The 14048-nt window shown below is 40.2% G+C and overlaps 1 protein-coding gene across 1 annotated transcript in view; it reads right to left on the bottom strand.

The window, feature by feature from the left end:
- Window positions 1-201: 201 nt before the first annotated feature.
- FAT3 (FAT atypical cadherin 3) overlaps window positions 202-14048 on the bottom strand; it is a gene marked incomplete at its 5' end in the record, with an annotated part of 157083 nt that continues 143236 nt past the window's right edge. The window contains 3 exons of the mRNA XM_008936500.1: window positions 202-381; window positions 1429-1625; window positions 8074-12147. Coding sequence (XP_008934748.1) covers window positions 202-381; window positions 1429-1625; window positions 8074-12147 — 4451 coding nt within the window. The remainder of the gene's footprint in view (window positions 382-1428; window positions 1626-8073; window positions 12148-14048) is intronic.

The following is a 14048-nucleotide window of genomic DNA, read 5'->3' as shown; positions in this document are numbered from 1 at the left end:
ACAAAAGGGTCAGTATCCACTGTTTTGATTATAACATTCAACCTGTCCCTCTTTTTCCCTCCTACCACTACCACTTCAGAAATGGTCATCCACATCTGTCGTAAGAGGAACAGCTGGCTGATAACCAAGTGTACCTAACTGTAACCTAACTCTAGTTATGGAAACTAACACCTGCTGATGTCAAGGGATTAAGAAGTCTACTCAGAAACATTCAGTTGTGATCTTACCATTTTCTGGATCTAAGAAAAATTTATTGTTCCCAGCACCATAGAGAGAATAGCGAATTTCACCATTGGACCCAATGTCAGCGTCTTTAGCACTGATCTTAAGAATGACTTTGTTGGAAGGAATGTCTTCAGGAAACAGTGCTGTATATGCAACCTAGAGACAAAAACAGAAATGTCAGCTTTGCTGTAATACTATTTTATAGTCTTTGCACGTTTGTTTTTTTTTTTTAACTCTTTGTAGTGCAATTTCTATATAGAAAACAATTTTCCTTTAGAAGACATATTCCTAGAAACTCAAATCACTGTTAAGCTTTGAGGTGTCACAGAAACAATGCCAGATTATGACTCTTAATAGGGCTCTTCAGTGTTAAATGCAGTTTCATTTTCTAACTTCCATTTTCTTCATCAACAGCCATGAAATGGAAATTTTGAAGAGTGTGCTAATGAAGACAACAGTTTTTATTGCCCCATTCAGCATTGTTTGAAGGAGATACTGACTGTGACTCCCCAGAGTGGTGCTTGCAATGACAGCAGTCCATCAGTGATAATGTAATGATGGAAATTATATGAGTATATGCATACTTACATATATACAGACACACATGTGAGATTCTATGAGTTGCGTCATTAAGGAACTCTGGTTTCCATCATATCTTTTCTTTCACACAGACCTTTCTCTTGCAGCATCCCAGTTCCCCACTTTGCCTTTTCACAGAATAAAAGACAGCTAGCACTGTGAAAGCTGTGGTCAGGCCATGCTGCACACATGCCTGACAACAGGAGTTCAAGCTACATTCTTCTGCCTTTTCCACTGGGTCTCTGGCATCTGCTAGGTTCAGGAAGGCTGGATTTAAACTCTAGATTGAAGACATTTCCACAGTGGTTGTGAAGGGAAAGCACATTTTTTTTTTCTGCAGAGGATAAGCCCAGTGCCCCCTCACAATGCTTTTATTTTTCTAAAGTCAGCTAAGGCCACTGTTGACAAGACTCCTTTGATAGCTTTACTAGACTATTATCCTTCAGTCTTGGCTTCACAGGACTGCTTTATCCTGCTCTTCTCCCAGATCACTTCAGATCTTGCAACTGAGACCTTAAGGATGAAAACGGGCGTTTCCTGTTAACACTTGTAAAGAGCAGGGACACCCCTAGGGAAACCATCACTAGCAACCCAAGCCAACTGCCAGGGGTGTTGCTGACTCACCTGTTCACAAACTGGGTTATTATCATTCACGTCCGTGACGGTCACTTCCACGGCAGCTTGGGTTACAAAGAGGCCATCTGTGGCAGTGATGTTCAGATAATAAATGTCTTGCTCTTCCCGATCTAGAGGCCTTTTAACATAAACCTTCCACTCATTCTGAACCAGTCCCAGAGCGAACTTCCCTTTGGGATTCCCTCCTGCAATGAGACAAGCAACAAGCAATGGGCTGGAGTGTCCCTTCAGAGCTCCCATGCAGTTTAAACACACAGACACATCGCAGAGGACCTGAAGTAAGCAGTTGTCATCTGTTTTACAGTGATAGGTGCCTTCAAACTCACCAACTCAGAAATCTGTAATAAGATTATGCTCCCTGTGTTTATTGCCCCCTCAACGTCTTGTATGAAAGTGAACCAATAACTTGCAGTGGAAACAAAATCCATTTAGCAGCACTGAAGATGATCTCTTGTTCAGTTCCCCGTAAGGGCAATCAAATTCAAACTGTGAACAATCAATAGTCCTCTTGGGCTGGTACAATTGTCTTTCCACTTAGTCTCGGGAGAGGATATAATACACCGTAGCTCTTGTTACCAAGACAATTTCATTAGCTGTTGATTATGTAATCAAGGACTGGAAGTGGGTTCTATTAAGGAATCCTCTAATGAAAGCTTTATCATAGAGCTGCGCTGTTCTTCTGCTCATTAGAATTCTAGTTTTAAAAAAAGTTTACACAACATGGGAAGACACATTAGTATTAAACAGTCCTAACAAGAGGTCATTTGAGGAGTGGTTGGAAGACAAGCAGTACAGTCAATATCAAATATATCCACGAGTGAAAGCTGGTGAAAGGAGTGCAGGTGATGAAGAAGAACAGCTTTTTATCGTGCTGTAACACTGACACCGAGCCTGGTAAAGTTGCTCTTCTACATCATTAAATTGCCTGGTGACAAAAGTAGGTTGGGAGAAGGAAAGCTGTGGTCCACATCATCCTCAGGAAGGAAGGAAAGAAATGTCATGTGCAGAAGGGTACAATAATCAAGGTGGGCACAGTTGTCAATATTTCCAACAGTTATTTGCTCTTTCATGTGTAACGGTACTGTCCCCTGCCTGTTCCATCAATAAACCACCTTCAGTCATCTTTCTCTGAGCCTGAGCTTAACCCTCCGTCAGACCAGACAGTAAAATCTTTTAAACCATTGTTGTGGCTTAACCCTAGCAGGCAGCTAAGCCCCACATAGCCAGTCACTTATTCCTCCCAAGTGGGATGATGTAGAGAATTGGAAGGGTAAGTGCAGAAACTTGTGGGTTGAGGTAATGTCATTTTAACAGGAAAAGCAAAAGCTGAGTGTGTAAGCAAAGCAAAGTAAGGTATTCATGACAGGTGTTCTGCCATTTCCAGGAGGGCAGGGTTCCATCACGCTGCTCCACTAGGTGAACTTTAATTCCAGCTAACCTACCACTAGCTCCTTCCACAACATATTAAGCTTTCTGCTGTGCTCTCCCATGCAGAAATGCAATCTGAGAAGTACTTTCTATGTTTCTCACGTATAACAGTGGTATAAAAATATTAAGGGAATGCTTATTCTTTCTTGTAACAGGATCAAGAATGTAAAGTGTACTTCTGCTAATGCACTTTTGCTTACAATTTATTCAGGGTCCTGACATGTGTCACAGGATATATCCAAGGTCAATGGAAAGACCAGATTCTCAAACCCTCCTCCCTAGTACTTATGTTGAATATTTCAGTAAATAAGTATTAAAAAATCCAAGACTGAATTTATTTGAGTTCCCTCTACTGTCAAGCAATTAGGTGTCACTGTTGTTGCTTCTGGTGTCACAATTCTGTCAGTTCCCAGGGACCTTCTTAGCAAAAAAAAACAAGGCAGAGAAGATCTGAACTTGAAACTGAGCTTAAAACCAAGCAAAAAGAAGTCTAATGCATATTTCATACTTTCTGTCTACATCAAAAAGCAGAAAAGAGGTCACAGGCTGTAATCTATGCCTTCTTCATTAGCTACCAATGACAAGACAGACTGGTTTCTGTTTAATATAAAACTAAGTCAGTTGAGAGAGGTTGAGCAAATCTTTCTTGTTAAGCATCACCATTTGTACAAGCTGTTAACTGTGTCAAAAACCCCACATTGTAACAAATAAGATTTCTGGAAAATTAGTCAGATAGGCATTATAATTATAAAAGGCTCTCTAATCATACAGAACACAAACCTGATATAACAAGCACAGATCTTTGCTGTTCATAGAAAAGTTTTCTTCGATCACAAACCCAAGCAGATCCAAATTTTCCCACTGATTTCTATGTCAGTCTGGAATAATCATCACAGGACTCAGTTAAACTTTGTTTAATCTGTTTTGTGATATAAACACACTTTTCTCCTAAAGAGGGTTACACAGCATGTTGATGGGCACTACAGGCCAGATCTGAATACAGTCCAAGACAGTGAGAATCTGTCCACTGACTCGAGTTTTAATGTGACTTCAAAGAAGGTAGACCCCTGCTGACACACATTAAATTCTCTCTATTCAGTTCAATACCAGCATAAAAAAAGCTTAACTCTCCTTTGTAAAAGGCTGTAATCTTGTCATAGTGAGTTTAATGTTGTAAATCATTAATAAAAATGGTCTAAATATTCTTATTTAACTTTGTGATATCAATCAATGCTTTCCTGCATATCAGTCTTTTTGTAAAGGGAAATGATTAGCTGTCCTGACCAATTATGGAGCAATACACTCAAGGTGTGGGTATCCCATTGCTAAGTAAAGAAGAAAGGTAAAATCTAATAAAAATCAGCTGGTGGCTTTTATGGCTGGCAGTAACACTAGCTTGGAGCAATTTTAAAATCACTGTTGCTTTGTTGTTGATGGAATGGCTTTTAAATCATACATAAGAACTTGGGGAGTATGTATAAAATAAAGGTCCTTGTGATCCCTTCCCTCCCCTTTACTCGGCTAGAACAGGATCAGTTTGAATGACCAAGAAACCTGACTATAAAGTGTAAAAGAAATACTGAGATGTAAACACTAAAATACCATCAAGGAAATATTCTTAAAAAAGGCAAGGCAAAAAAATCCACACTGTGGCCCAGGGAACCATTTTCTAGTACTTATACATATGTCTTGACGCAGATCTCATTCTGCAGTGATTAATTAACTTTTTCGCTAATATATGTAAGCAGATTCAGTTTCCTAGGGGCGTTCTAATTAATTAGCTTTTCGCTCTGAATAATGTAGCTTTTCTAAACGGAAGCCTCCTGACTACATGTATTAATGGATTCTTTAAAATCTTTTGGCAGTTTTCTTATGCTCCTCTTTGAATGTCACAACAGCAAAGTGCTAAGATACAAAAAACACTCCAGTAACTTTTTAGAAAGGCTTTGAGGCTAAGAGAATCAGCATTATCTTTTATCTTTTGTTACTTGAAGTTTAAATAACGCTCTTCGTCAGCAAATAGTACAAAGCCAAATCAAGCTCAAGTTTAAGTAAAGAAAGAAAACAGCCAGATACAAATGAAATGCAGAGACACAGTGATCCAAAATAAATCCTGACACACATCATTACTAAAGCACACACAGAGGGAATTACAAGGGCTAAAAGGGAACTGAAAACTAGAAGCCAACAGTATCAGTTTTCACTGCAATGTCCCCATCCAGAAGGGGGAACTGAATATTTACTAACTTATTTATTCAGCTTCTCTCTTACATGTATGCATTTATTTAGCTACTTTCAATTCCCAATTAAAAACCTAGGCATTTGCATCACATAAAACCCATAGGTTTATTCTCCACTTCCCATTTAAGATACTGCACGTTTACTGAGCTGACGAAATGGTAAACTCAATCCTCTTAGCTTTACTATCATAAAATTGCAGACACTGTTCTCCAGCCTGCAGCATAAGTCCTCCCTAAACACTGAAATATCAATTTCTCCAGAACTCCAGGACCTCAACAATAAAATAAAACCAAACAAAACCCATCACTCTGTTCGCACAGGGCAATCAACTCAGGAAAAAAACCTACTGTGTACAATACCAGTTCTTTCTTTAAAAAACATTGTCCATCATCCTTGTATTGAGCTGAACCAAGCTTAAAGACTATTGTCCGTCCTTAGATTTATGTGCTTGATGGAACCTAATTAACATTGCTGAGGAACACAAAACACCCTCCCAGTGTCTGGGCAACTGACATTTCCCTGATGTTTTTTTTCCTAGTTTGCTACTGTTAAATCTCAGATATAGTTAGCTGTATCTAGGCTAGCTAAACTTCCTAGCTAAACATCCACAGAGCCCTGGTTTTAGCCAAACTGCCTCAAATGATATAGGCAATGATCTCAAATGAGCCTTCAAAAGAAAACTACTCTGCTCCCTAAGTGCATTTGTGCCATCTGCTCTTCCTATTCACTTTCTATTAAGATTTATATAGGGAGCTTTTGCTTTGTGAATAGCTCCAGCAGCTATCGAACTACAAATAAAGGGTAAATGCAAAATTTCCACACCCAACACCCCATCAAACGCAGTTGAAAGTGAATTTGAAAATGGCAACTACTTGCCAGTAATCATGGAAACCAATCCTAAACTGGAGGAGTTCAAAACGGAACATATATTTACCCACCAGAACTTATCTACCCCTTTTCAAAGCTGACCAGCAGACTGTAATAAACATTTGTATTTCTCAAAGAGTTCAAAGGACTCTTCACTGATCACATCTCACTCAGCAAGTTTCTTTCTTTCCTAAACAATGATTTTTTTAGATGATCTTCTGTGCTACTTTCCTCCAGGTGCATTTACATAAAGCTGGTTTTGGTGGATCCATGTGTCATTCTCATAATTTGTCTTCTTCTCCCTATTGGTCAGTATTCTGTGGTTCCTCAGTTTGTTTATTGTATTCACAGAAGTTTCTATGGCTCAAAATGCACCTAGAAAGCCACAGCCTTTCAGTAATCATCTGGCTCGTCTGATTCTGTGAAATATTCAAGTGCAGTTCCTAAGCTCAACTTGAGGTACAGTGTGAACAGACTACTCCATTAGTTAAACCAGACTTAAATATGATTTGACATTTATATCAAAAGAACCTAAATTCTCTGTGTGCATTTCTCAAATTCAAAGGATATATTCAAAGATAGTGGAATTTCTGATCTCAAACACTTTAGGACTTGTTCAGTCAGCATTAGAGGAAATTTTTGGCTTTTAGCTATTATTCAGAAGTCCATTTTTTGCTAAATTAACAGCACAGGGATATGAAGAAAATATGATTATATTATTATATTATTGTGCTATATCCACGAGACTACTTTTGCCTCTACATCTAATTTCCTACAACACATCTTACTATAAACATACAGTCTTTGCAAACCTTTAAACTGAATCCAGACTTGCAAGTAAATGGTCAGAATGAATTTCTGGCTGCTTTGAAAATGATGCTGTTTCTGATGTGTAAAGGCAACCTACGGGTAACTGGAATATCTTCCCTCTCCCCGTATACCATCCAACAGCCATTTCCAATTTAATAGTTAAGAAAGGGGTAGGAGTTTTATTCTCCAGAGCAAAAGACCCTCCCTGGGGGTCTTTAAGGCCAGGCTGGATGAGGCTCTGGGCAGCCTGATCTAGTGGGAGGTGTTCCTGCTCATGGCAGAGGGGTTGGAACTGGGTGATCCTTGTGGTCCCTTCCAGCCCTGACAGATTCTGATTCTGTTTTAGCAGAGGACTTAGCAGTGTTGGCTTAATGGTTGGACTTGATGATCTTAAAGGTTTCTTCCAACCTAAATGATTCTATGATTCTATAGAAGATACAAACCCATTAGTTAAGTCATTTTTGTCCACAGCCTGCTTCCTACATGACGTCTTGTGTAATTCTAATCCTGTTCAGTCAGAAAACTGTGAATTTGTACAGTAATCTGGCTATTACTAGGTAATTTTTATTAGCTCTTGGACTTTGCAGGTTGGGGGATTGACAAAGTTGCTCCCTAACAACATCTATTGGGTAAAGCAAGCTGTAGGTAGAAAAAAACTGCAGCAGCTCATCACTCATAAAGTACTCATACAAAAGCCAGTCTAAATCTAGAATAAAGAATGATAGTGAATAAAGTATGATACTGAATAAAGCACAATAGGAAAGAGTAATGTTACCACACTTTGAAAAATATGTTAGTCATGTAACTGAAGTTGCCTTATGCTGTATGTAACAATGCATGGCAGCTAACTAGTGCTTCTAAGTGAGTTACTATTTCCTTGGCCAGAAATCTGTGCTGATAAGACATGGCACCCCCTCATATCTTCCAATGTAAAATTAATTCTTTTTTTTTCCCCCCTTCATAAATAGTGGTATTTCAAAGTGGCTCCTGCATGCACTTTTCTGTCTCTTAAAGAAAAATGCTATTAAAAAATAGATAAATTAATGCTTAGAACTGTAAGAATTGTCTCCTCAAGAATATAATGTTCTTCTCTTGGTTTAAGCATTAAGTCATGATGGTTTCCAAGCTGACACATCAATTATCAAAAAAATCAAAGAGAGATGCAATGGTCTGATTCACAGTGGTAATTTAGCTGAAACGCTGCTAAATATTCATCTAAAGCTGGACACATTCACAGCTCTTCAGTAAAGCTGGTTTTGGGAAAAAAGCATGCAAGTTGTTTCTTACCTGTAATATGGTAGCTAACCTGCCGGTTGACATCAGACGTGTCTTCATCCCAGGTGCTAAGCACAGCCACAACTTCCCCTGGAGGGTCACTCTCCTTCACTGATCCTCTGTACACCTCATGCTCAAAGACAGGTGGATTGTCATTTATATCTGTCACAGTAACTGAGACCAACGTGGTTGATGACAAGGATAAAGCTTCCCCCAGATCTGAGGCCACCACCGCAAAGGTGAAAGCAGGATCCTTTTCATGGTCCAGATCCTTCAGTGTGCTGATCCAGCCGCTGTTGCTATCGATGGTGAACGCTTCCGTGATCTTCTCCAGCTCCGATTCCACCGCCAGCGTGTAGGTGACCTGCCCATTTGCACTCGAGTCTGCATCAACCGCTTTAACTTGCATCAGTTTTGTTCCTATGGGCATCCCTTCCATTATGATAGCGTCATAGCTAGCTGTTTCAAACAAGGGCTTGTTGTCATTTACATCCAGAACCTTAACCTCCACATCCACAGTCAACACAATGTCTACCTTGTCTAACTGAATGGTGGCTGCTACTTTGAAGTGAAAAGCAGGGTTTGTCTCGTGGTCGAGTCTCTTATCCAGTTTTATGAGCCCTGTGTCTTGCTCTATGATGAAAACTCCATCTTTGTTGTTTTCAGTCATCTCACCGTTAACTGTGCTGTACAAAGCACCCTGATTAGGCAAAATGTGCAGAATGTCAATGGTGCTACCTATGAGGGCATCTTCTGTGATGGTAAAAGAATACTGGGGTTGAGAGAAGGAGGGCAAAAGAGTTTCTGGGGGTAAAACATGAATGTAGACAGGAAGGAGAGAATGCTTTACAGGAAGGCCACCATCAACTGCTTTGACAAAGAATGACAGAACTGTGTTTTTCAGCTGGTTAAAGCTACCCTTGGTGACCATCCATCCATTGTCTGGGTCTATTTCAAGCAGATCAGCTACTGAAACAGAGGCTTCACTATACAGAGAATAGGTAATTCTAGAGTTGGCTCCGTCATCTGGATCTACTGCTTGCACTTGGGTCACCAAGTAACCTTTCCCAACATCTGCTTTGACACTTGCTCTGTATTCCACTGTCATAAATTGAGGAGCATTGTCATTCTCGTCCACTACTATCACTCTCACAGTGCAAAACGTAGTCCTGCCACCTCCATCAAGGGCTCTCAGAAATATACCGACATCGCTCTCCAGCGGGTTCTCACGGTCCAGCCTCTCAGTTGTCAGAACCTGGCCATTGCTGTCAATCAAAAACCGGTCCTTGGCAAAGTCATTAATTATGGAGTAGCTTATCTGGCCATATACACCTGAATCCCCATCTGTTGCCTTCACATGGATTACCTTAGTTCCAGGAGCAGCATTTTCTCTAACCTCTGCAACGTAAACACTCTGAGAAAACACAGGGCTGTAGAGGTTGGCCCCGAGGACCTGTATGTGCACCTGAGCCGTGCTGGTGAACAGCCCGTCTGACACAGAGACGTTCAGGCTGTACATGGGCTCCATTCTCTGCTTGCGATGGTTGGACAGGGTGATAACTCCACTCTTGCTGTCCATAACAAAACTGGTCCGATCATTTCCTGATAGGATGCTGTACTCCAGTCTATCAAAATCAGAGCTGTCAGCATCAGAGGCTTGGACACAGGTCACAAAATGACCTCGAGGTGCCAGTTCACTCACATACGACTCGTATATTAACTGGTTAAAAACTGGAGGGTTGTCATTCATATCTGTTATTGAGATACTAACAAGAACCTCACTGCTTAGTGGTGGGAACCCGTTATCAGTGGCTCTGACTTTCAAGCTGCACTGCTGTATAAGTTCATGATCCAGCATTCGGGCTGTCAGAATTAGGCCACTGGCGCTGTCTATATGGAAATAATCTGTGCTGTTAAAGGTGTCCTGGACTATCTGATACTGCACGATCTTGTTATTGTCAGAGTCAGCATCAATAGCAACAACCTGCAGTACAGGAGTCCCAATCAAAGATGCTTCAGACAAAGTAGCATTGTAAGTCAACTGGTCAAAAACTGGAGGATTATCATTAACATCGTTAATGATCAAGTCCACAGTGACCTCAGCTCGAGCGCCAGTGAGGGCATCGCTGGCTCGCACCATCAGCTTGAAAAGAGAATTCATTTCGTAGTCCAGTGGGCTGATGACACTCAGAACTCCAGTATCAAAGTCAATATTAAACTGGTTGTAGGGATCCCCATCGACAATGATATAAATGATCCCCTGGCCTTCTGGACTGGTAGCATTTATGCTTAAAATGGGTGTGTGCATTTCTACATCTTCATTCACGGAAGCTGTATAGAAGGGCTTGTCAAAAACAGGCATTGCTTTGTTAACAATAGTGATGGGGAGCTCTACCAAAGCAGACAATGATGGGTTACCACCATCTTTTGCAAGAATGATAACCAAATACTCTATATTAGACAAATCAGAATTGAAGGCTTCTTTTAAAGTGACGCTACCAGATCCTCTATCAATTTCAAAATGTCCGTAGTCTTCTTTCAGAAGGTAGGACACGTCACCATTTTCACCCTTATCTTTATCGATAGCTGTCACTCGATAGATCAGGGTACCAGGCTCAGCATCAACTTGCACAGCAGCATAGTAGGGGAGCCCTATGAACACCGGGGCGTTGTCATTTATGTCCTCAATGTAAACCCTCACCACCACTCGAGCGACACGAAGGTGATCTAGTTCACGGCTCGCTTCCACCACCAACTCATACAGCTCTTGTTCTTCTCGGTCGAAGGGGATGCCAGTTGTCTGAATGACTCCTGAGGTGGATTTGATTTTAAATTTGTTGCCTGGGTTTAATATACTGTATTTCAAAGGCTCATTGAGGCGGTTACCAACAGCATTCACCACAGCGATCTTTGTGATATTGGTGCTGTTCTCTGAGATAGAAGCCGAGTAAAAATTTTGTGTGAAATGGAGCCCACTATCCATGGCTTCTTTTACCATTATTGTCACCATAGCAGTACTATAAAATTTCCCATCAGATACTCTTACTATTAGCATATAATGGTCTTTGGAGAGGCTGTTGTTTTTAATGGTGAGTACTCCTGTGCTTGAGTCAATTAAAAAATGGTCCATATTGCCTTCAATTAGACTATATGTTAGTTCAGGAGGTATCTCTGAATCTGGGTCTGTAGCCTTGACTTTGAGAACCTCCACACCAACATACGTGGGCAGGAGCAAGACTGTCTCAAATACAGCCTGGATGAAGACTGGGGGGTTGTCATTGACGTCAGTTACCTCAATGGTCACTTCAACTGGGCTCTCTGCTGTAAGCTGGGGATTCCCACTGTCTCTAACATGCACGTGGAAGTGGAAGTGGGCTATTGTTTCATGATCTAAATTTGCAATTGTTCTGATTGCACCTGTGCTGGAATCTACCGTGAAATACTTTTTTGCAGTAGATTCAACAATCTGGTAGACAAGCAAAGCATTCTGGTTGCTGTCAGCATCAGTGGCACGTATCACGAGGGGGCTGTTACTCGCACTCCGGACTACGCTATTTATAGGAGCAGCTTCACTTATGCTGCCCGAGTACTGAGAGAAGAGAAAAACTGGTGGGTTATCATTTTCATCAACGATTTGAATGTTCACAGTGGCATTTGATGCCATGCCTGCCATATTTGTTGCCTGTACGACGAGCTGATAGGAGGAAGCACGTTCATAATCAAGGGCCTTTTGACTGGTGATCACTCCAGAATATGGGTTTATAGTGAAGACTCCATCAACATTCCCATCTTTAACCTCATAAACTAACGTGGACTGACTGATTGCAAAGAGAGAGATGACAGAAGTACCAACATCCACATTTTCATTAACCTCCGCTTGGTATTCTTTGAGCGTGAACTTAGGGTGGGAGTTATCTGCCATTGTCACAGATATCCGCACAATTGCTGTTGCAGACAGTGGTGGAGAACCTTGATCAGCCACTTTGACTGACAGAACAAACTGTGCCATTGTGGTCAAGTCTGGCTCCTTCAGTAATGTAATGATCCCTAAAACTGGTTCAATCTTGAATGTGTTTCCCGTGTTTCCTAAAACACAGATATTGGAAGCAAATTAGAAATTAAATATAAAGCACTTAATCATAATTCAAACCAGTAGCAATTAGCTGCAATATGTTAAAAACAACATAAAAGAATTCTAAAAGCCCTTCTAGCCTTCATTTCTGAAAATCAGGTATCTCAGTAGATGGTATAGATGGTCAAACCTTCAGAAATTCAGGTGCTGCTACCTACATCTTCATTCTGAGTATCAACATCTGAGCAAGTGCTGCATGTACATCACTCCTACTGAAGTAGGAAAAAGCATCCGTAAATTATATGGGTATTAAGTCAAATACATGTACACCTAAGGCAAAGAAATGAGATCAGAGGCTAACAAGCCAATTACGTGACAAATGGATAACAACTCAGGCTCTTAATTGAAGGGATATTAAGGAACAGTAGAGAAGATTACAGTGGTTCAAGACTCTAAGAACTAAATATAAGAAGGTTAAAGTGGTATTTAGAAAAATAGAACAAATAACATAGACAAGAGATTCAAGTATCTTGTGGCACAAGGCTTATAATATGAGCTCTGAGGAGGATGAATCTAGATGAATTAGATTTAGCAGAAAATGTCATGAATTGTTTGTTATAACATGAAAGCAGGGATACCACTGACTGCATAAAGGTGAAAACACTGAGCTTGGATCAAGGACTTTCTCTCAAGTCTTTTTTTTTTTTTTGGCCTTTTTCCCAACCTTTCGTTATCAAGACAGAATCAAAACTTTTGATATGTATCCTTACCCTGCAATTAGAGATCGTCTTTATTTGGCAATCTGTGTTTTATTGCTTCCTTGAGTCCCTGCTTAAAGTATAGGATGTTGCATGTGTATATGGCATGTATAAGAATACAGACTTTTTCTGCATTTGATTCTAAATAAAAACAGCAGGTACTGAGTTACAGCAACTCTAACCATTATAACATGTTCCTGCCATTGTAATTTACACTTTGAAATCTAGAACTGCTTCCAATCTACAGTCAAGCATTCATCCATGACCTAGAGAGAAATATGTCTCAGGTAACTGGTGATAAACAAGATGTTTTCTTTTAATGGTGATTGTTACAGATGCTGTGCACAGAGCAGTAAATGTGAAAATTTTAGCTGGAATACCAAGTACATGGAATCCCAAATGAAGTGAGTTAATGAACTATTTTTAAGATATGATTCACTATCTGTTGTAAGTTCTGGGGCTTGGAGGCTAATTTAAGCTGCATACTACTCTATGTAGTTCAATACTGGTAGTGGCTTTCTATTTATATCCATCCTTTCAGATTAGTAAAATTTACTCTACTAGCTAATACAAAAATTGTGCTATTCACTGAGGATCTGAGATTCTGCCAGAGCTACAAATTCTCATAAAGATCACAGTATCTGTAATATCTGCAGACACCACAAATGCTGCTGCAGTTATTTTGTTGGTGCTTGCTAATACAAATAATTTTTAGCCACTGATTGCTTCACGTAAGGCCAGAGCTGGTTCTTCTCCTTTAGGGGTTTCTTATGAAATTACATAAAAGCTACTTTCTTTACCAATTGCTCTCTTCAAATGTAAGGTGATGTAATTAATTACTCTGAATAAAAGGGCTGTGTATAACCTGAATGCTGCAGTTTAAAACCGTATCCTCAACTGCAGGTTTTATGGATCATAGAAACTACAGCAGGAGAAGAGTGAATTGTGATGTATCTGGGATTGGACCATCTGTGGTTAATGAAACTGGGGGAGTGTACTGCTTATAGTAAATGGAAGTTTGAAGTCTCACATTGCAGGGAGAGCTCATGATGAAACAGAAACAGGCTGTAATGGAACAGAAGCACCTCTAGAAAAGAGAAACACACAGAGACTAAAACCGACCGTATAATAGCTAAAGCATCCTTCCTAGTCATCAT

Source organism: Merops nubicus, unplaced genomic scaffold, assembly GCF_000691845.1.
Source record: "Merops nubicus isolate BGI_N331 unplaced genomic scaffold, ASM69184v1 scaffold7203, whole genome shotgun sequence".
Lineage (NCBI taxonomy): Eukaryota > Metazoa > Chordata > Aves > Coraciiformes > Meropidae > Merops > Merops nubicus.
Note: the sequence above shows the minus strand (reverse complement) of the source record. Positions and strands in the feature narration are given on the sequence as shown.